Here is a 22,188-nt window from a genome sequence, read left to right as displayed (position 1 = left end):
TCAAATTTTCCATTCGTTTCCAGTATGTGTGTCAAAAATTTCATAAAATATTCCACCCGAATGGTATGTGCAGTGCGCACTCTGTACAATGAAGATTGAGAGAGAGTGAGTGAGGCTAATATGTGCCATATTTGATTGAAATGCGAACGTAATCGCGTATGAATGTGCTGCGGGGTGTTTGATATATCAATCAAAAACACAACAGGAAAAAAGTTTCATATATATTTTTTAATAGTCGAAATATTAGAACACGTATATATACATACGCACGGTAGATACCGATTCGATTAAGTGCGTGCATATGAGTTCGATAAATAAAGTACGCGTGAGAGAAAAAGAGAAACACAAGTCAATCAGAGATAGACGCGCAATTGAAGCATTTTAAATGTGCACATATTTATTTTGCTGTTTCATACCATTTAACATCTTCATTGAATGCGCGGCGGCTCAGAATTTTCGAATGTAAAATTCATGTCCACACATATGCAGCATTGTGTGTGTGTGTGTATGTGTGTGCCATCGAATAAATGACTTGAAGTCTTTACGTGGTGATTGTGACACAAATTGATTGCTCAAAGTCTTAAATGTATGTAGATGCGTGTGAGACAGTGCGGGAAAAGTAAATCGCTTGTATGCGAACGGGTTAATGGATATATGCCGAAGTGTGAAGGGTGGTGTTCAAACGGCAAGGGTATGAGTTGCTAAGATTGAACGATGCCAAGAATAATCACATTTCAATGTATCTCAATCAGCTAATTTTTAACGGAACTGAAGCCAACTCGAAAGAAGACAAAAAAACAATCTTCGACAACATGCGTGTATGTATAATTACATTAAAATCCAAGACAAAAAACAACATTAATTTATTTGATAAAAAAATTCTTTTATGCGATATTTTCATGAACAAATCACAATGGGCGATGAAGAAAAATACGCCATGCATGTCATGCTTTTACCCGTTCGCATCTTCGATTACTAAGTAAATACAGCAATTTTCAAAACAAAGGCAAAAAAACCCAACAGCAGAAACGAAAAATGTTTGACAATTCCACCCTTTTTGAAACCCACCAAAAGTTCCTCATTCTTTCTCGATTGAGAAAAAGAGAGTGCAAGAGATCGAACACATATCCTTCTTTCTTTTTGGTTTTTTATTTCCTTTTTTATAAATTACACTGTATACATCTCTCGTATTATTCGTTTATTTGCATATATGTAAGCGAAAGTACTCCTTGTTTTCGTATGCATAATGTGATGTATGATATATGTGTACACATTTTTATTGTTATATTATGCTGCGGCGTTTCGCGCCGAATAAAATAGAAACATCTACAGTATAGCATAAGTGAGGGAGCACGATCAAGAGAGAAAGAGAGGGAAATGTGCAAAGACGTATGATTCGCCATATTTGTAAATTTTAATACTCTTTATACGTATTAATACATTTTTCAAGCCATTTATAGAAAATATTGTGTGAGCGAATGCGTGAATCCTGTCTCTTTCTTTTTCTCTCAATATTTTCAATGGCAATAGAAGAAGAATGATTTGTGGAAATTGGCATCTTTCACAGCCGTTCAAAATGCTTAGACACACTTTGTATAGAGTATTATCAGAGAGATATATATACAAATGTGATCCATTTGCATTGGCATATATGCCGTCAAGGCAATCTGGTTGATTTGGCTAATAGCGTGATATCGGGGAGGTTGATTCGGCGACGATAAGCGCGCACATCAAATTGCAACAGGAATGGGAATGATGTTCAAAAACTCACTCCACTGCTGCATCATCGTCGTCGTCGTCGTTGTCGTCGTTGCTACATCACAAATTCGATAGGGTTGATAAAAGTATTGTGTGTGTACACATATGAATTGAATATATGGAAAATGTTTTTAATGTCTTATGTATATTTGCATATTATTTATGGTCTTCAATATTTGAAACGTCTGTTATTTTCGATGATGTTGTTGACGCTCGCGCACATTTCTAGCTTGTGTTATTTTTTTTATTATTATTTCTTTTGTTCAGTCGTTCCATTCATTTTGATTAGCAAATATATTCGATATTTCGGTTCATTTGTTATTTTCGTCGAATATACGGGCGCGCACGCGATTATTTATTATTAAAATTCGAATATTTATTTGATTTATTGCGCAAAAACCTATACAATATTGTCGAATCGTCAAATTCTCGAATCACATTCATAATGCAAATACTTGGCTCGTATACTCATCAGAGAAATATTGGGCGTTTTTTCGTTTTTTTTTTCGTTGTAAATAAATGTTGATTCTTTGTTGTCTCTTGTGTAAAACGATATGTGTGAGTGGAAATTTTAATCGTTTATCCCGGCCAAAGAAAATATCATCAAAAATTTACGGCAATTTAAATTTGTATCGTGTGCCAAATAAAATAAATACGAAAAGCGTAATCATTACGCTCGAAAATGGCGAAAAAATCCATACATATTTAATTAGGCTTAATTATTACGGTATACGCACGTCTCGCATATTTTGAATCCAAAACAAATTCGGACGAAGAGACGCTATTGATTCCAATTTCATTTCGGCTACACATTCACAGTTGAATACAAATAATAACTTTGGATGAAATGAATTTAAAAAGAGGCAAATGCATATATGTATATGATGACCGTTACTTTAGTAACTCAGCCACACCACATCAAATTAATACCCTTATCGAAATTTTAAAAGAGATCCGGACCCGAAAAAACACAGAGAGAGAGCGAGAGCGAGAGAGGAACTGACTGACCAAAACATGTAGCCAGTCATTTTTTTTTTTGAAATGTGTTCACCCCTTTTCCATACAATACCATCTACTTGAAGCGTAACATTTCTCGTCTCAGTATAACAAAGAATGAAACATCATGTCTTTCCTAATTTGCCATTGGAAGCATGGACAAAAGCGAGAATCAAAATTGAGACTGTTTCTCGTTTTGCTTAATTTTTTTGTGTGTATGCCTCGTCGAAACAACAGTAACAACATTCCCTATGAATGAATTAATAAATATTTCACAAGCGTATTTATTTTCTTGCATTCTCATGCCATATAAAACGAAAGGCCATCCAACATAACCATCTCCAATCATCACATGAATATGAATTTCTAAATAGATGCTCTTGCATCCGACTTTATTCAATCCTGATCCGTTTACTTGTTCTACATATGCACACACTGTTGATTTGATGGGTTTGCCGAAAAAAGACGTGAGCTAGAGAGCGATAGAAAGAAAGAGAAAAATGCCCAAACATTGACCGGCGAAAAAGAACATGAGATTTTCACCGTGCTCTGACCATTACGAGATGTATAAAAGCATTTGGTTTTTTGTATTATAAATGGACGGAAAGACCATTACCATTACGTAAATTTCGTTTGCAGATTAAATATATATTCATAAAGCATGATTTTAGTGTATATATTCGAAATTATAGCGAATCTCAAAATTGACCAATACTCACACTCCCTCGATATATAGATCGCCGGGCGAAAATCCGAATTCCGAATGCGATTGATGTGGAAGAGAAAGAGAGTGAGCGTGTGTTCGCCCACCTTATTTATTTCACCCATCAAATAAAAGTAAATTGAATACACCATTAAAGTATCATTTGGTGCGAGAGATGGTAAAAGGCATACGGATGGTTGCTAATGCAACGAACACATTAAAATGTAACGGCAGTGTGTTAAAGGCACTCGGTGATGGTGAAAAAAAAACAACCGAGAAGTGACGCCAAACCAAAGATGACGAATGCGACGACAATGTCGAACTGGTCGAGGATGAGAAACAGGCTAAACAGAAAAAGAGCCAAAGCAGAAAAAAAAATTAAATCCATAAATGTGTGAGTAACGGTCTACTTATTATTTAATAGATGGAATGGCAATGAGGAGGATTTTTCCTTGGTTCAGATGAAAGAGTAGCCCTTATGATGACCAAAATCAGCAAAAAAGGACACCTTTCGGCTGTCTCAACCGCTCCCACTCTTTTTGGCTCTGTTGTTTCTCTTGCGATCGGGGGCCTCGTATACATTTGTAATTAAGCGCACCGTATCACATCCAATATTCAATATGCTTTTTATATTTTATACTTGTTCAACACCACATTAAAAATCGTGCACAAGTGTATGACGGTCGATGTGCAATACTAAATCTTCGGTCATGTGTGACTCTCTCACACTCCTCCATTTGCCTTTTGTTCCTTTTTGGATTCGAGGCGCAGAAAAAATCAAATACACACATGAAAAATAAATTTAAAAACAAGAAACACAAGACGTGCACTGCTGTGGCAACCGAAAAACACATACCTCTTTCAATGGCTTTATTAGCGCCTCTACATCCTTTGAAGCCTAATTAGCGATTTTTCAACCCTCATACATATTGAAAACCGTACAATTCGAAAATAATAATTATATAACAACAATATCGCATGTGTGGAGGCGATAAATAGAGTTGAATTTGAAATGAATGTATGCTCTCGATTAAAACAAAACATTTTGAGAAAAAATTTGAAGAAAAAAGAAGAAGAAGAATGGCATCCAACATTCTTCAGTGTCACCGCAGGAATAATTACTGCTTTTTATAAACTCTCTTTTTTCGGGTTGCGCACAATCGCCAGCATCGTAATTATTTGTCGAATTAACTGAAGAAAGACACAATAAACGTGCACCATAGCGATAACGACAACATCACCACATTTTATCTTCATTGATTTAAGCATTTTCTGTGTATCGAAACATTTGGCAATACATACATATCTCATTTATAAACGAAACAATCCTCGGCACCGGGAGAGAGAAAAAAACGACATCGACTCTATTGACAAACCTTTTCAGTATACTTGAGAGCACGTGCATCACAACAGCACAAGCAAAAGATGAAGAGTTAAACTTTTTCGCTGGGCGAAAAAATAAGAGAGAGACAGGGAATCATAGGGGCGAACTTATAGAGTCGGAACACACGACGATGATAACGACAACGAATCGAATTTATTTAATTTCACTTGTAGTCGAATTAATTTCACAAACTGAAACACAAATCTCAATTAAAATTCGAAGCGAGTTCTTTTGTCTGATGGGAGTTTTGTTGTATGTCTGTTCTTTCGAAAATCGAGTGCCACTGACTTTGTATGGAAAATGTTTTCAACTCCTTTTTTGCGCTCTCCCTCTCTCAAATTTGATTTTTCGAAAAGTTGAATGTATAATTTCTTTTAGATTTTTGAGATTTCAATTGACGAGAGCAAATATTGTATACAAACAAAGAAAACTCTTTCGAGTGGATAAAAACAACGATGTATCGAACCAAAATACCATAAAATGAAAATACACATACACAATATTTGTCATCATTTGTAATATAAAAATGAATTTGAATTGGAATTGTGTGTGTGTTCTGGTACCCGTCGAACGGTACCATGCCAAAGGAATGATTATTCAATCCGTTTGAAGTGGGAAGAGCATTCTTCACAATTCAACGATCCATTTTGTTTTCTATCTATTGCTTAAGCTCTTATTGTACAACAGGGTTGTGCATACAACATCAATCAATCACTTGTAATTCAAATTGCATGCATGTCAAAGAGCAAAACGAAAATTGACATTTATTAGTTATTTGAGTTTTTCTTTATTGTCGTGTGTTTTTATTTCTTCATTTCTGCTTCGATTCGATGCCGATATTTTTCGCAAAGTCACCTTTCCGCTTCATATGCGTATATGTAATAAAACTCAATGAGTTCCCCCAGTGTGCACAATATTACTTTTGTCGAACATCATTTTTATTAATTTCAATTTCACTTGAGACACAATGCGTCAGCTTTGATGTGTCAATTTCCATATTTTACTCTTGCTCGAATTGTTTGACAAATTAAAATCGATCAAAATCATCAATTTCCAGGCCTCCAACTCATTTTCACAACAAAGTTGTCATAGACATTACATGTTTTTCGGTCCGCCTGTTCGTCTCAACTTTTATTATTATCACGCAAAAGTGCGTATTCATTCGATGGAATTTAAAACCGTCATTTGAATACCAACAAATATCGATTTGTGTGTGTATGGATGTTATCAGGAGTATTTCGAGAATTTCAACTCTTTGGAAATTCTTGTAAAGTAATTAAACTTTAAGATTTAATTTCATGTTAAATTGTATTACCATTTTCCGAATCGATTTAGCAGCAATAAAATAAAACTGCTTTTCTCAAGCGCACAACTATGCGTCGCATATAAAAGTGCCTGATGGCAACAATATATGTTGTGTATGTGTGTATATCAAAACCTCTCTATTAAAGTGAACAAAACAACGACGACAACCAATGTGAGTCAGAAGAATGGAGAAGACAAAAAAAAATGTATGGAGATATCAGTGAAAAGCATTAAAATATCGAAGACAATTGCTGAATTTTATGTTCTTATCGTTAAGTTCAATTTATTTTGATGTTGTATATTCGAAATGGGAAACATCTTTCAGCCGGAATAGTAATGTAATGACGAAAACAACGAACGTTTCGTCGAGCGAAACAATATTAAATGCTATTATATGTATGTGGAGCGATGGAATCATCGAAACATTGGCAAATGACAATTAACGATTTTCGAATAATGTGCGTGCACATTGAATGCGAACAAATCACGCAACCTGACGAGATATTGATTTAAATAGCAACAACAACAAACTATACAAAACGAACGGCGTTCAATGCATGACTGATATTCACACAAGTGTAATCAATTTGATTGTACACATTCGGATGCGATATTACCATTTCAGATGAAATGACATTAATACATTAGACCTCAAGAAACGTACAATGTACGCAATATACAATCAAACATAAAAGCAATACATGCCACAGTGAAAGAGAGCATCTAGAGAGAGCTCGAACCCAAAATATGTAAATGACAAAAAAGGATTATATTCGAAATATCATATATCTTTTTACTCGTTTTGTAGGATTCACACAACTTTCGCTTCCAATTGCCGAAATATAATTCCATGACGAAATCAAAAAAGCCAAAATGAAATAACAAATAATAAAAAGGAAAATATGATACAAATACAAAGATTCATATTCAAGAGACACCCGCATATTCAGTCATAAATAGACAAATTTGTAAGAGTAAAAGAGTTAAAGAGTGAGGGCAAGTAAGAGACTGTGCTATGCTGAATCGAACAGCATTTTATGTGCAACGATATAAAATGTAACGACTGAATCGCACAGATTCTTAAGTTGAATGTGAAAAACCAAATCTATAACTTAAAAGACTTAATGAAGCAAAATAAAATAAAAGCGCCTCTTTGTCTTGTTTCCTAGTTGTTGAGTGTTTTTCTCTGCACTTGTTACAAGGGTTTTTGATGCTCTTTGAATATATGGAACCGAATCGATACAGAATCGGCTTGGAAAATGAAGAAAATTTGAGTTCCTATCTCCCTCTCACTCTCACTATCTTTCATTTTGTGTCACAAAACGACGACAATTTTATAATATGGATGTTACATTTTGGTGTTGTGCTGGTTTTACTGCAGCGCACAATCATCACTGCCACCAACCCTTTTATATCGAAGTCATTGAAAATAATGCTTCGATTTTCTCTTCTCTGTTAATTAACTAAGAGCTTTCTTCGCATATTATACAATCCTCTCCCGTATTGCAAATATACGGGCACGAATACGAGCGCATAACATTGTGAGCCACCCTTTCTCGTTTTTGTGTGTTTTTCATCAATTCATTGTAATTATTCTTTATTTTCGACAAAAATTGGTAAAACATCGTGCTATCGACAAATGCTTGACTTTGTCTTTGCGACGTTTATAGCGTTGTGCGTGTATTTGTAAAAAGGGTATTGATACGATGCGTGTGTCTTTGTGCGTGTTTATCGCCTTTTCAAATAGATTCGTCAATCTATAGATTCCTTAATTCAATACACAAAGACAACGCACACCAAGACACTATTTAATGATTCTCGTCGTGTGTGTATGTGTGCGATGAACGAGATAGCGGCCGTTCATTTGAAAATATTGATGCTGATGAACACCAATCCCCACAAATGCAAATAAAACGCCAACAAACTCATGAAAATGAGTTGTGTGCTGCCGCTTTGTTCTTCATTATCTCTTGCTGTTGCTCTGTTTCTATCACAAAAATGCCCACCTTAATATGCGACTGATATTACCCAAACATGGAAAAAGCGTCTTGCCTTATTTAAATTATAAATTCGAATTTTAATACCGTGCATCACATGAAAAAAAAATCGAAGCGAACGGCTTTCATTGGAACATTTTTCGATGGGTGTTTGAAATTAGCAACGATGGGAACGTTGCCGATGTTATGTATACACAACTCATTATCATTTGATCTGTCTTTCGATTTTTCATTTACATTCCGCTATCTGATTTCTCATGTTCAATCATTTTTCTTCGTTGTCGCTTTTTTGTCCCCTGATCCATGTTTCATGTTTGTCGCTTCTTAAACGACACATCTACATATTCAAAAGACATTATCAGAGCGCTTCTGTGTGCGTATAACGCTCACTCATTCCATTCGTTTGGTAATTTATTTTTCAACCGAATGGTATTAATAACATGATACACACAAGTATGATAGGCATAAAATGTTCAACTCTTTATTTTAGTCATCTCATCGATTTTCGACTTATAAACGATTCATTTGAAGGCATTTTTCTTCTTCTCTCTGCTCCCTTTTTTTCCAATGTGATTATCTCTCTTGCTCTGTGTCTATCTGCATATGGTTGTGCCGAGTGCCGAATTTGGAAACCGATGAACGCAATCTTGCGTTGCTAATTTTAATATTAGCTCATTATGTTTTATACCGAATTTTAATGGCAAAATCAGATGTCGACGCAGATGGATTACAATTCGAAGCAATTTCAACGAGTTGAAGAGAAAGAGAAAAAAAAAGTTAATGAAAAAATATGGATCATTTATACTTTTGGAATTCGTTCAAAAGTTTTATCTTCATAAGCACGATTTTATGCGATACACACATGGAAACCAAGTAAAAAGGATTTTAATGATTCACATTTTGTCTATTTACTGAAGAAGAATCGATTGTAAAAATATCTGGTTTTTCACTCTCTACTTTGTTGACTGAGCGAGCTGAATATAATTAGCAAGCTTATTTGCCCGCAGAACTTGCTAACACATTGGTTTTCATTTATTTTCGAAGAGCATCAATAAAATTCTTGGGGTGTATGTGTGTATGTTGGCATTTGCAATCGAAGAAGAACGGTGGCAACAGACAAAGGTAGCTGCTTAATACATCGACAAAAAAAAAGCGAACGAAAACGAGAATAGATCCAATTTAACGGATTAATGAATATGCAATCATTTAACAATAATACATGTACACCCAACCACCACTTATGAGCCTCGGATGCGAATCAAAAACCGTAGATTTTACCATTTTCAAAAAATGTGTATATACATTTATATTGAAATCGTGATGAGTTTTAAAACCATATTATTCACAATGGTTTTGCATTCGATGTTTGGGTATGATGATGGGCGATATAAGATAAAACCAGCGGTCCTCACTTTGCTTTCCAAGTGCCACGTCACTCTTGCGTCTGATCCAAGAACAATGAAGAGCACTTTATATGCATATAATTGATTTGAATATAAATTTCGTTAAAATTTTATTCAAATTTAAATTAAAACCTTTTTCGAATGTTGAATTTCCCACGAAGCTAAATAGATTCGTTGCCAAATAAAAATCCACTGATTTACTCATTCCGCACTCATGGCTTTTCCTCGTCCGGTTTGCTTGAATTCGTCGCTTTTTTTCTCGATTGCAACAACGATACGGACGTTTATTCGTTGATCGCTTTTCGACCACTCTTCAATTTCGATCGTTAGGGTTGTCTCACGCTATTTCGATTTTATTAAAATTAAAGCATCACTCGTGCAAAACGCGTCACCACGACCGGAGTACACTAAAATGTAATTGTATTTAAAAAAAGAGCAAAACCAGCCGGCGTTAAGGCGTCTAAAAAGGTTTTTGGGTAACGATATGAAATCTGAAACCTGGTGGAAATGGAAAAAAAGCCGAATCGACATAATCCAAATCGTCTTGAAAATACGATGGATTTACAAAATTTACATGCTGAAAAAATGCGCAAGCCATCAACTGATCTATTCGTCGAATTTCAATTTAATTCTTGTCTCTTTCCCATCACTTAAGGTTGTAAAAATGTTTTAATTTTATCTCGTGAGATGTACAAAAAAAAACATATCTAATTCTTTTCTGCCAAATTATTCCCCATCGTGTGAAGCGCATCCAATCTGAAATTACGATTAAATCACAACAATTCTATTTTTCACGCGATACGCGCACACGAAAAAAAAATACCAATGTCAATTCAAACTAACAATAATAAAAAATAGAAACCAGCAAATTGAACGAAACGCGAGACAAACTGAATAAATTTCAATTTATTTTCGGCAAATCAGAAAAAAGTTCGTTGGGGAAACCTCCCCATGTACAGCAGCTAGTTATTATTTTTCTGCGTTCACCTAAATAAGAAAACAACAATTTTGACTCAAGTATCAGACGCGTTCGCTCTGTACAAACAACGAAAGAAAGAAAATCGACGACTTTTCGAAAAGTAAAACGATAACAAATAAAACGAACGACACAAGTGCTGCATTGGTGCTCATTTGTTTTGTTTCGATTTTATCCCACAAAACTGATAAACTCAAAACAACGACAACAGTTATAATGGTGATTTCTTTTGGTTTCATCCCCCGCTCGGCTCTCGACAACTTTTGACGATGATGCGCTAACGAACACGTTTCATTTAAATTGGTTTGTGTAGTGGTGCTCCCGTTGAGCGCACTCTCTTTCTCTCTCTCTGAGCATCACAAGACAATCGACAAGATTCGATTGTGTAATTCGATGTCTTCGTTTTGAAAATTTATTGTTTGACTTTTTATTAGAAAATGTTCGCACAGATTGATTGCTTGCCAACAAGATAACATTCCCGACCGAGAATAATAATAAACGTCGCCACGCTCTCACTCTCTCTCTCTCTCTATTCCTCTTTGCTGAAGTGATGTCAAGTGAGTATACCGTCGACGTCGAAATGGCACTGAAAAGAGGCTGGAAAAATTACCAAAGTGGAAAAAAACACACGCGACTAGCGACAAATCGATTTGTTAATTTTATTGTTATTTTGTCATTTTGAGCGATTTTTCGTTTCGTAAACGACAATCAAGATTGTGTACGATACACGAAGGGAGGGAAAAAGAAGTGGAAAATGATACCAATCGAACAACGACCAAAATCATTGCATTCAAATTTTATTGATGATTTTTGAGTTTGCCGTCTTTGAAATGACTGAAATAAAACCATTTTTACAAAGTTTTTCCAATCAAACCAGAAACTTTTCTCCGATTGACAATAAATAGATTATAGTCGAAATGAAATCGATTCGTCAAAAGTTGTCACACCACTTTGAAAACAGTCATTTGCATACTTGTTTTGCTCGTTCTGAAGTCATTTGACGGAATAACAAAATCCAAAAGAGCCTTGCACCAAGTCATAGTTCATGGTCGTCATTTGCGATTCGGTGCACGATCGTGCATTTGATTCATTTTTTAGTTTGAACAAAAACAAAAATAAACAAAAACCAAAAACAACATTGCCACTCGTATTACATCGAGTCTTGAAATTTAATTCGCATAATTAAATTTGACATTTTAATGTTGTCTCGCGCTTATTTACATCACATTCCCTCACTGAAATCTCTTTATGCTTCAATACGAAAACTAATAAAAACGAGTTGTTCTACGGTCACGCATATTTGTATGGGTTTCTATTGGGCAATATATCTACGATTAATTCATTCTCTTCATTTTTATTATTGTCTCATAATCACAAGTGGCGAATAACTGTACACCAATCAAGCACATATCGTACAGATCAATCCTTATTGGTTGATCCGAATTATCTATGTGAGATAAGCGAAATCTTAGCGCTACCTTAAAAAATCGGCATGCTTCAAAACAGTCATAATCACGAGACAGTCGTATTCAATCTGTCAACAATTTCACATTCAAATGAAAACAAATGAACAAAAAATGGCTTGATTCGTTCCAAATGCCCGTGTATAGTGTTTTTATGTTTGATGCGGTTTTTGATTTGGTTGTCTGCTTTGTGAATGTGCACATAAAGGGAAGTGAGTGTAATTTTCAATTAGTCTATAAATAAAAAATATGTTGCATATGTTCGGGTACGGCGACATGATGAAGCACTTAGTCAATTTTATTAATTAGAAAAATTGAAAATATGCTGAAAGAAAAATAGTTAATCTAATTATTATCTGTAGATGTGCTGTACGCCATTTTGTGTGACGACGAAAACGAAAAGTGTTTGACCTTTCTTTGTTGCTAATTCGTAATGGCAAACGAGAGCCAAAATCAATGCTAGAATCACGATGCACAACCAACATTATGCTACACAAATGAAATGTCATTTCAATTTAACGCCAAATTCAATGGTTTGTGCATGTGTTTTTGTGCCAAAATAACTAAACATTTTTTTTGCCGGCCCTTTTTTTCGAATGCGACTACATAACTGCAGTTGTTGCTATGTCAAATTGCATATTTTTCGATCTAATTGAACGTTTCTTGCAACATTTCTGCATATCATTTTGATTCGAGATTTTATTTGCAAACAAAAAACAAAATCTAATCACGCACCGTTGAGCATTGTATTTTTCTTTAAGTACAAAAGTATTTTTACATTCTTTTCGTGGTCTATAATGTGCAATGGCATTAGGTTTACATCATCAATTTCGAAGAAATCGAGTCATCGAAGTATTTTAAGTGGGCACCAAAATCGATAAACAAAACAAAACTCGAGCCAAATGTTTCAACGGATGTTGTAATAAAAAGCAACACAATTTCTCTGTAATTAGTTTGATTTCGGCACTTTTGTCATTCAAAGCGACCGCGCGCATATACACACACATACTCTCTGTTCAGCAATTAACAGAAGCTGACCAAAAAGAATGCCGATCGATTGGCATATGTGTTTGAGAAACATTTATCAAGAGAAAAAAACATCGAGTAATAAATGAATGAATTGAAGTGAAATGCGCAGTAAACAAAGTATTGAAGAATGAATCATTTCGCCTCTTTTTTTGTCAAAATTGAACAATCAATGCCATTCATTGATTTACCAAAAAAAATCCTTTGTACTGTTTATGAATGCCGCACATCCGCGCTCTTTCGAGCAAGAATAAAGTGCGGCTAATAATAACCATCGATTGATGACAACAAATGAACAAGATGACTGAAAGACACACAGCAAAATACTTCGACCCTTTTCTTGTTTGTCGATTTGTTTCATAACAATGTGCTCCTTTTTATTTCGTCGCATAAACCAAACTTCGATATTTTGTGTATTAACACATTCAACAACATCATCATCACAGAACGACTTGAAGAAGGCGAATAAAAAATCTGCCTAATTTTGAATAGGCTGACATTAAGACGGAACAAAACAGCATCAAAAAAACACAAATCATACACCATAACGAAAAAAAAGACCCATAAATTGTGTTAAATTTTTGAATATTATCTACGTTGCTCGCATACTGCATACGAATTTGGAGCGATGATGATCGGTTGATTTGTGGCATAAGAGCTGTGAGTGTAACTGTTTCGGTCGCGATAATGTGGATCATCATTGACAATTGTAAAATCTACACACATGAATCAAACCAAAGGCAATGTGCATCATCGTCGTCATCACGGTCGCCTCGATATATCGGCCTCGCTTGACGGCTGTCTGAATTCAGCGAAAACGAGGGACCGACCGCGTATCAAACAAAACAACACACATACAATAAAAAAATATGTGAGAGACTCAACTTGAAACGAGTGCCTATGCTGTGTGTTCTTGATCCCGTGACTTTGTCGTTTGAGAGCGTTGATTTTCGATACCATTCCTACGCTTCATCATATTTCTTCGTATGTTTTGTGAACAAATGTGAATTCATACATATTTCCATAACCATTCTGAAATCCTCTCGCTCTTGCATTTCGAACAAGAGAAAGACAAGAACGCGCCCGGTCGCGCATCGTACGTAGCACAAAATGAACGAAAAAAGATAAACATATTTTATATCTTGTGTGATTTGTGTCGTTTTGAAAGCATCCGAACTGTGCACATTTCGTATTATAATGTTTATTGTTGGCGTTGATATTGTATTCTTTTCCATGGCTCGTTATGGTGCTGTATGTCCTCAAAACACACACAGCAAATAAGACCTCTTGCGATTGAAGAGTTCGCATCTCACATCAACCGCGCGCGAGAGAATGAATAAAAGAGTGTGAGACTGAAGAAGACTGTGTTCTCTTTGCTCTTAAATTACACAATCATAAATCACGAGAGATGAATATTATTCAAATGAGCAGCGACGAAATATTGATGTATGTAATGTCGTACATTAGATCTGAATGCGTTTTTTCTCTATCTCTCTTGTGTGGTTGTCTGCGACTGAGTTTGAAGTCGTTTCGAATGTATTTGAACGATAGAAATATATATAAAGAGAGAGAGTAGAACGAGCAAAAAATGAGATGAATGTGCTGCGAATGCATATCTCGGCCGCTTTTTGCAATATTTCCATTTTCACTTGAATAGACATGTCATCTATTAAAGCCGCAAGATATTATTAATATCGGCTTTTGTTCTAGAAATCGTTGGCTTTGCTCCCGGTATCAGTTCGTGAAAGATTCCGTTCGATTTGATACGGTGACAACAGCCTTAGACAACCAGTCACCGTGCAATATGACTTTTTTTCTCGTCCTTCGATTGCTGTTCGAATGCGCTGGTAGAAATGGCATCTCGTTTGTTATTTATTTGTTGTCATTTGGGCATTGTTTTTGCTTTCACTTCCACCCCGATCGTCTCTCAATCAAAAGGTTCAAGCATCACAAACAAAACCACATGTGATTTTCCATTCCGTAATCTTATCGTTTTTTTATATTTAATGAGTTTGTATAGTCGTTTTGTGCGTTGTTGATTTTACACGTTTATTTGTGACTATAAATAAAATTTCATTAAAAATACACCACTATAGCACCATAGACGAATCTATTCAATCATCTTGTTTAGGAAAGGATATCCTTCTCTCATTACCGCATGCACAAACTCTATTTTTACTCATTTGCAATCTCTCTCTCTCTCTTTGCCACTGTCGTTCGCTCATCGAGCACACCGCTTACCGATATCAATTAATTTTCATTTAAAGGGAATAAATATCAATTTCACTGTTCGACTTGAAACACATCACATGTCGCCATTTTGAAATTAATTTTCACTCCTCTCTCTCTCTCACTCTCTTATACACACACCGACCACATCCAACACGATGGAAATAAATAAATGATTAAACATATTTTCGGTAATTTATCAACACAATAAACCCATTTGAAAATGAAAGACACGAAAAAAACACGAACGACCACATTTAATCGGTAAAACACCTTTCTCAAATGGCACAACAGAGACTTGAAAAATAATTTTCGAAATATGTTCATGTGTCATTTTATACTAGTTTCTATTTATTGTTTCGTCTTCATGTCTCTGCACAAAATAAATAAAGCGATTAGATTAGGTCTTATGCACCGCGCTCGCTCACTCACACATACATTCAACACTCACATGATGAATACAATGCACACACATCGAAGTACGTTTATAATTCTCCGGAAAAAACAAAAATATCTCATGTAACGTGTAATAAATTACAAATTAAAAGAGCAAATACCACACAATGACGATGCGATACAAAAACAAGCAAACTTCTTTCTTTCATTCTTACTATTGCGTCTTGCACACAAAACACTTCGGAAGAAAATAAATTGTGAGCATTTTTTTGATTTGTCTTCGTTCGTTCAAATGAAGATTTATACGTTCGTTGTCTTTTGTGACATCAGTTAAAATACACATCAACCGATGTGTTCGTAATATAAACACGTTGCACCAGTGCATTGGATTCGAGAGCAAAAAAAAGTCACCCGAATATGATGAGCAAACGGGAATTTGAACGACAGTCGAACTGCATCAGTGCTACCAGAAATGGAAACATTTGTTAATAATTAATAACGAATTTCTGTACATGCATCAAAATTTGTGTGTTTTCTGTTCTCGATTCTTTTTTTCCAATTGAAAAATGTGCGTGTATTCTTCCTTCCAGATTTTTTTCTTCGTTCATTATTTTGGTATGTTTTTTCAATGAAATTCTTTCAGCAGAAACCGAATAACGGAACCATCGTGAAAAAAACACTCGTTTTCAATTTCTTAAATACTGTTCTTTTGCTTCTGTGGATTTTTTTTTTTCATTCTCAAATGCTGTTTGACACATGATAATGATTCATGGTTTGTATCTCGATCCTGGGATTGACGTCAAACGCAACTCATTTGATTTCTTTAATTCATTTCGTAGCCAGTCGTGTTTTCAGTTTGAATTTGTATTTTATGGGGATTAGTTTTCTTCATTTCAAACGACATATGATATAATATCTTTGATTGAGATTAAAATGAAAATTATTGTCATCATTTTGTGTTTGAGTGCCTTTGGCATGTTGAATGAAAAACGCACATTTGTTTTGAAATCATATTTTAAATGTATGCATTTCCTCCGGCGAAAGTGAGAACGAATGAATGTTTAATGACATGTTGTTGAACACTTTTATGAATGCGCTGTAAAAATGGATTCGATCAAAGGGGAATATAGATCGAAATACACATGGGAGCCGGAGAAAAAGAAAATACACAGCCATAAAGAGTTTAACATCGCAACATAGAACCCAACAGCCAACACAAATCATTCATGCATTTCCGAAATGTCGTGAGTCGCATACACTCTTTCGAAAAATCCAAAAATAATTTTCGCGAAAAATTGTGCTTTTTCCCTTTCATTTTAAATGTTCATTGGTCTATTGCAATTGAATGTCGTTTGCATAATTAATGGGCCTGGCGAAAGCAAGCAAAAAATGTGCGCGCACACACACATTTTTTATGGCAGCTGAGTCAAGTGTTTGTCACGACCTAGCTAATTAGACACATCGCATAGTTTATTCACATTTCACTGATACGCAAACTACCAATCATTATTGATTTAATTGCATTCGTTCCAACGATGTTCAGAATTAACACTTAATTATACTTCAAACGAAAAATAGTAAAATAGCATCCTAAAACTATAAAAGCATTACTAACGATATTTCTTCAATTTTTTTTTTCATTTGCAGAGAGCCACATTAGCGGAAAAAGAAGTTAACTCATTGAAAGAGCAATTGTCATCCACAAGTATTTCATCTCAGAATTCATCAATGCAAAACGGTTGTTTGGCACCGCAATCACTAGCATCGCCCACAATGTCTGAGTGCAGCAGCAGCGGTAATCCGATAATAAATAGCAAATCGCTAAACAACAACAAAGACGATCTAAACGACGATAAAATGGACACAACGAATGAAAATCAATCGACATCGAATCGATCGTCGCCAGTGTCGATGGTTGAACAAAAACGTGAAAATACAATTGAAAATTTAGCCGACGACGATGACGAAGATGATGATGATATTGTACCAATCCCATCCACTGTTACCTCGTCAACAACCAGCTCACTAATCGCATCGACAGCAATCACAAATGCGTCAAATGCACTAACAAACACATCGGCCGCATCAAAATTGTCAAGTGTCACAACTGCATCAGATGTAAACGACAGCGAAGGCAAAAGTTCCGATGATATTTCTGCCAAAGATAAAGAGGTAAGTTCTATCAGTTTACACACACATTTTATGAATGAACCAAACAACGACGGTTGGTATTTTTTCGTCTGATTTTAAAAGAATTGCAATTGGAATTTTTACCTTTCCTTTTCGTGTCTACCGAAAAGTCAATGAAAAAAGAGCACACACACACACATACACCGCTTACCGCAAACGTATAAAACCGGTCCTTGTTTAATTTTCAGCCGAAAAAAAAACATGATGACAACAAAATCGCTCGCTTTAATGAACTGATGGCAGATATATTTATTTTTATTAGTTACGCGCAACTAAAGCACTTGCACATGTGCCATTGTAATTATGCAACCGCCAGTTGTTGTCGTTGTCGCAAAAGGCTTGCTGATTATGTGTTGAGATGGTGAAATCGCTCGCGCCAGCATAACCAGCACATTCTTTGGTTGTTTGTGAATCTGTGTGCACCGTGCATGTACATGCTGAAACTGCGACGAGGGAAACGCATCGCGTTCTTGTTTATAATTTTCACTTGTTTAACATTTGGCTTGTTTACGATCACTAAATTTCGTAAAATTATTGTTATTTGTATTGTTACCATTGTTTTTACCCCTTTTTTGTTCAAAATAAACCGTTTTTGCAAATGCAAAGCGTTTGAATGTGTGGTTGAAACCACAAATACATAGAAAATATGCTTCATCTGTATGCATGGTGCAAGTGGTGCCGTTGTTATTTTCTTTCCACAAATTCTTTCCCATTGTATTGCATTGACATATTTATTTTCGCATATTTTTCGAAAGAATTTCGTATCTTGTTACCGCATATAACTTTGTCGTTTTTTGAATCAATGCAAAGACAACGACAACGACGACAACTTTGTATTCTCAAAATTTTCCATGCAAACTTTTGTGCATTTTGTTTATAAAGAATGACCCGGTAGAAGTCAATGTTCAATGCATAAACAAAATGTAAACAAAACTAGATGTGTAATAAATATCCTGATTGCCTTCACTATTACGCTGGCAAAAGAACGGAAATTCGAAGTAGTTTTCAACATTCAACAATAGTTCTTTGGAGTTGTAATTACAATTAGTTGAAATTCAAACAAACATCTTCACAATTCAGTATGATTTTATCATCTTCTCTCGTGTCTCCCCTCTCTTTCTATCTTGCGTTCTTTAGACATAAGCAGCAAATACAAGAAAATGTAAGTCGCGTTGTAATCGGATTTTCTGTCGTTGGAAAATGTCGATATTGAAAATGTCCATTGAAATGATGTCAAGCGAATGTAAAAGAACCGGCTCCGTCCTTTCACTTTGTAATATAAATAACAGGAAAGTGATCACAAGTGATTGTGTTAAGTGGTGATAGCATCTGACTACTATATTGCTACTTCTTAGAAGTGACGTGTTGGTAATACGATAGCATTGCCATACAATCTACCTAATAAAATAATATTGGCCACCCTCATGCGAAAAAACAACGGGACGGTGCTTTAACGGCGCACAATGATGGACTACCGCATTTTTGGGAATGCGTTTGTTCATCGCATTTATAACAATGTTCCATAAGAACACTTGACATACTGTTTTGTTTGCTTCAATGAGAAAGTATTTTCAGCTTCTTACGAAAGATGAGAACTGATCACTGGCACTATGGTTGGATGGTGCACACGAAATGAAAGAAACCATATCGTCATAGCAGAAGATCCGTACTTAAAAGTGAATTGTTAATTGGAAAATTTTAATGCGTTTTCTTTAATTACGGAAACCGATGCTTTTATTTAGTATTGCCCATTCCCTTCCTTTGTCACCGCAGCTGTTGTGCTGCCACCGTCGTCGTCATCGTCGTCGTTTTCGACGTCGTTCGTTTCAATTCACTTAACTTTTGATTACGAATTCGAATTCAATATTCCTACCTGCGTTCCGATTCGGAGTGTCGAATGGTGCACACAAAGTTTTCGTATTTTCAAACTAAATATAATGACGCCAAGGCGTACATTAAATAAGCATCGCAGAAGGAAATGTAAAAGTGAAAAGCGCGACTTGATTTCTTTATTCGATCATCGAAAACTTTTCTTTGAAAATAGATATTTTACTTTGTCAAAAGTCTCGTCCGTATTTATTAGATAGCAGTTTCGCTGTTGCGTTGTTTATTATCTTTGGCTTCTTTTAAAGTGCTCTTATCACATTTCGTTTGTCTTACCTCATTCCTTTTTTGCATGCGACAACAACGGCAACGACCAATTGAAAAGAAATTAAAAGTAAATTGAGTTTCTTTTGCGCTGTTTAAAATGCAAAGTGCACAAAAGAAAAAGTACGGCTCACTTATTCACTGGCTTCAATTTTATGGCCGATACATTCAATAAACGCTATCACATTTCTTGTCTATAAATACCATTGTGCATTGTCTTTTTGCCCATTTCAATTGCGTTCATCGCTCACACTCACTAAAGTGGATCAAATGGAAGTTAAATAAAGAAGACGAACGAGAGAAAAAAAAGAGAACGACGGAAACTAATTAGAAAACATCGAACAGCACTTAAATTTCCATCAATTCCATTACAAAATAAACAATTTGAATAAAAGATTTGCAAATGCTTAAGAAAAGCACTCAACCGGCTCGATATTATCGACGAAACATAAATACTGAAATTGAATAAAATTACCTCTCACTCCACAGAGCAAGAATTGTGTACGCTACAAAAACCGACGAAAATTTATTCCTGTCGTTTTTTATATTCATCATTATTGGCTTATTAGATATTCACACCTTTCAATCCTTTTTTTTCCACTTCTGCCCATTTCACCCACAAAATATTTATGCAAATAAGATCGAAGTCAAACAGAAAGAAATTTATATTTTCGAATCTTTGGCATTTTTTCCCTTCTTTCTTCGACGCAAATAAACCACATTCTTATTTATTTACTTAACACTTGATCATATTTTCCCTTCTGTTTTTATAATGAAAAAAAAAAACGAAGAGCTCGAGAAGTGAGCAGATAAAATATTTTCTATATTTTGACACTCGAACCGTTATCAGCATGACAAATAGAACGCAAATAAGCCATGAACATGTAGAAACCTTCAATACATTGATTCAAAGTGACGCCTACATTCTTTGTGCAATCGAATTTTTTTCTTTTCTCGTTCTTCTCATGGTTGTCAGTCATTGTGAGAAATGCGTCACCCTTTCGATATACAAATCATGTAAACAACAATGTCTGTCATCTTGTAATTTTATTGTAATATGACTTGTTGGCAAATTCATTGGCATACACACCGTGCGGAAAGAAAAATAAACAGAGATAAAAATCCGGGCAAAGATATGAGCCAACAAAAAAAAACACATACACAGAATTCGAGGGGAGTAAGAAAAGAATACAGTCAGATAGATGCCAAACAAAAATCAGGAAAGAATTTTCTCTAAATGCCTCTGTTACGGACGATTGAAAGGAAATCGGTGCGAAATGATCGGATCTGATTTGAATAAAGATAAACAGACGGCAACCGCGTTCACTACACCGTCTGATTGGTATGCCATCGTTCTTTTCTTCGTTTTCGGGTTTTTCGAAATGCGACCGAAAAAAAAGTTCGGTAAAGAATGTTGGCGGCGAGGGAACCGCGACACCGGAAAAATTTTCTCATCTCTCTTGTTTTGTATTTCTTGTTAGCCAAAGCAACGTCATTTCGTATGCAAAACGGTTACCAATCTTCTGATTGAATGAACAGGGCCAACTGCTAAAAAATTCGAAGAGAAATCGGTGAATAAACATAAGAAGGCACCAACAACCACAACAGAACATTCAGCAACACGAAAAAAAAGGGTCGGAAACTTGTGATTTTTCTGAGCTTTTCCTTTGTCAAATCCGAAATAACAAAAAAGAAATAAGACCAAACAACACAAACATTCCACTTGTGAAAAAAACACTGTATTTTTCTGTCGAGCCGTCGTCGTTCTTTTGTGACTCGGGCGTTGTAATTCTCGATTTTTTTTCCTTCGTTCTCGCTCTCCTTCTTCTCAAGTGTGCGTATAAAAAAAAAATTGCGGCGAAGGGTCGTGCTCCTTGGAGCAAAACTCAAACACTTCGACTTACAAATAGCTATAGATTACAATACAATCACCGCACGTACAACATTCATCGAGCCGCACGTCGACCTATCAATTTGAACAACAAAACATCACAATTCAATAGCTGACGAATAAAATGTATTCGAAATCGACGGATAAATGTGCCGTTTGTTGTTTTTTTGTTGTTGTTGCTGTGTCTTTTCTCCTTCAATAATTCTCTATTGGTTGGATCGTTGTTGGATTTTTATGAGCTTGTTATGGCCTATAGAAAATGCATATTACGCATTGTATGGGTCGCATTCAATATATAGAATGGCAATCACGGTAAACGAAGG

At 35.4% G+C, this 22,188-nt stretch overlaps 1 protein-coding gene across 4 annotated transcripts in view; it reads left to right on the top strand.

Moving 5' to 3' along the window:
- LOC116342831 (homeobox protein cut) overlaps positions 1 to 22,188 on the top strand; it is a 187,098-nt gene that overhangs the window by 80,394 nt on the left and 84,516 nt on the right. For 3 of the 4 annotated variants that reach the window (XM_031770596.1, XM_031770594.1, XM_031770593.1), the window contains exon 2: positions 17,284 to 17,808. In XM_031770596.1, the coding sequence (XP_031626456.1) occupies positions 17,284 to 17,808 (525 nt within the window). Of the gene's footprint in view, positions 1 to 12,175; positions 12,198 to 17,283; positions 17,809 to 22,188 lie in introns of those variants that run through there. The other variant, XM_031770595.1, reaches the window with a different exon arrangement.

Source organism: Contarinia nasturtii, unplaced genomic scaffold (genome assembly GCF_009176525.2).
Source record: "Contarinia nasturtii isolate CC-2019 unplaced genomic scaffold, AAFC_CNas_1.1 Cnas_scaffold_928, whole genome shotgun sequence".
Classification (NCBI taxonomy): domain Eukaryota; kingdom Metazoa; phylum Arthropoda; class Insecta; order Diptera; family Cecidomyiidae; genus Contarinia; species Contarinia nasturtii.
This window is presented reverse-complemented; position numbering and strand designations above follow the sequence as displayed.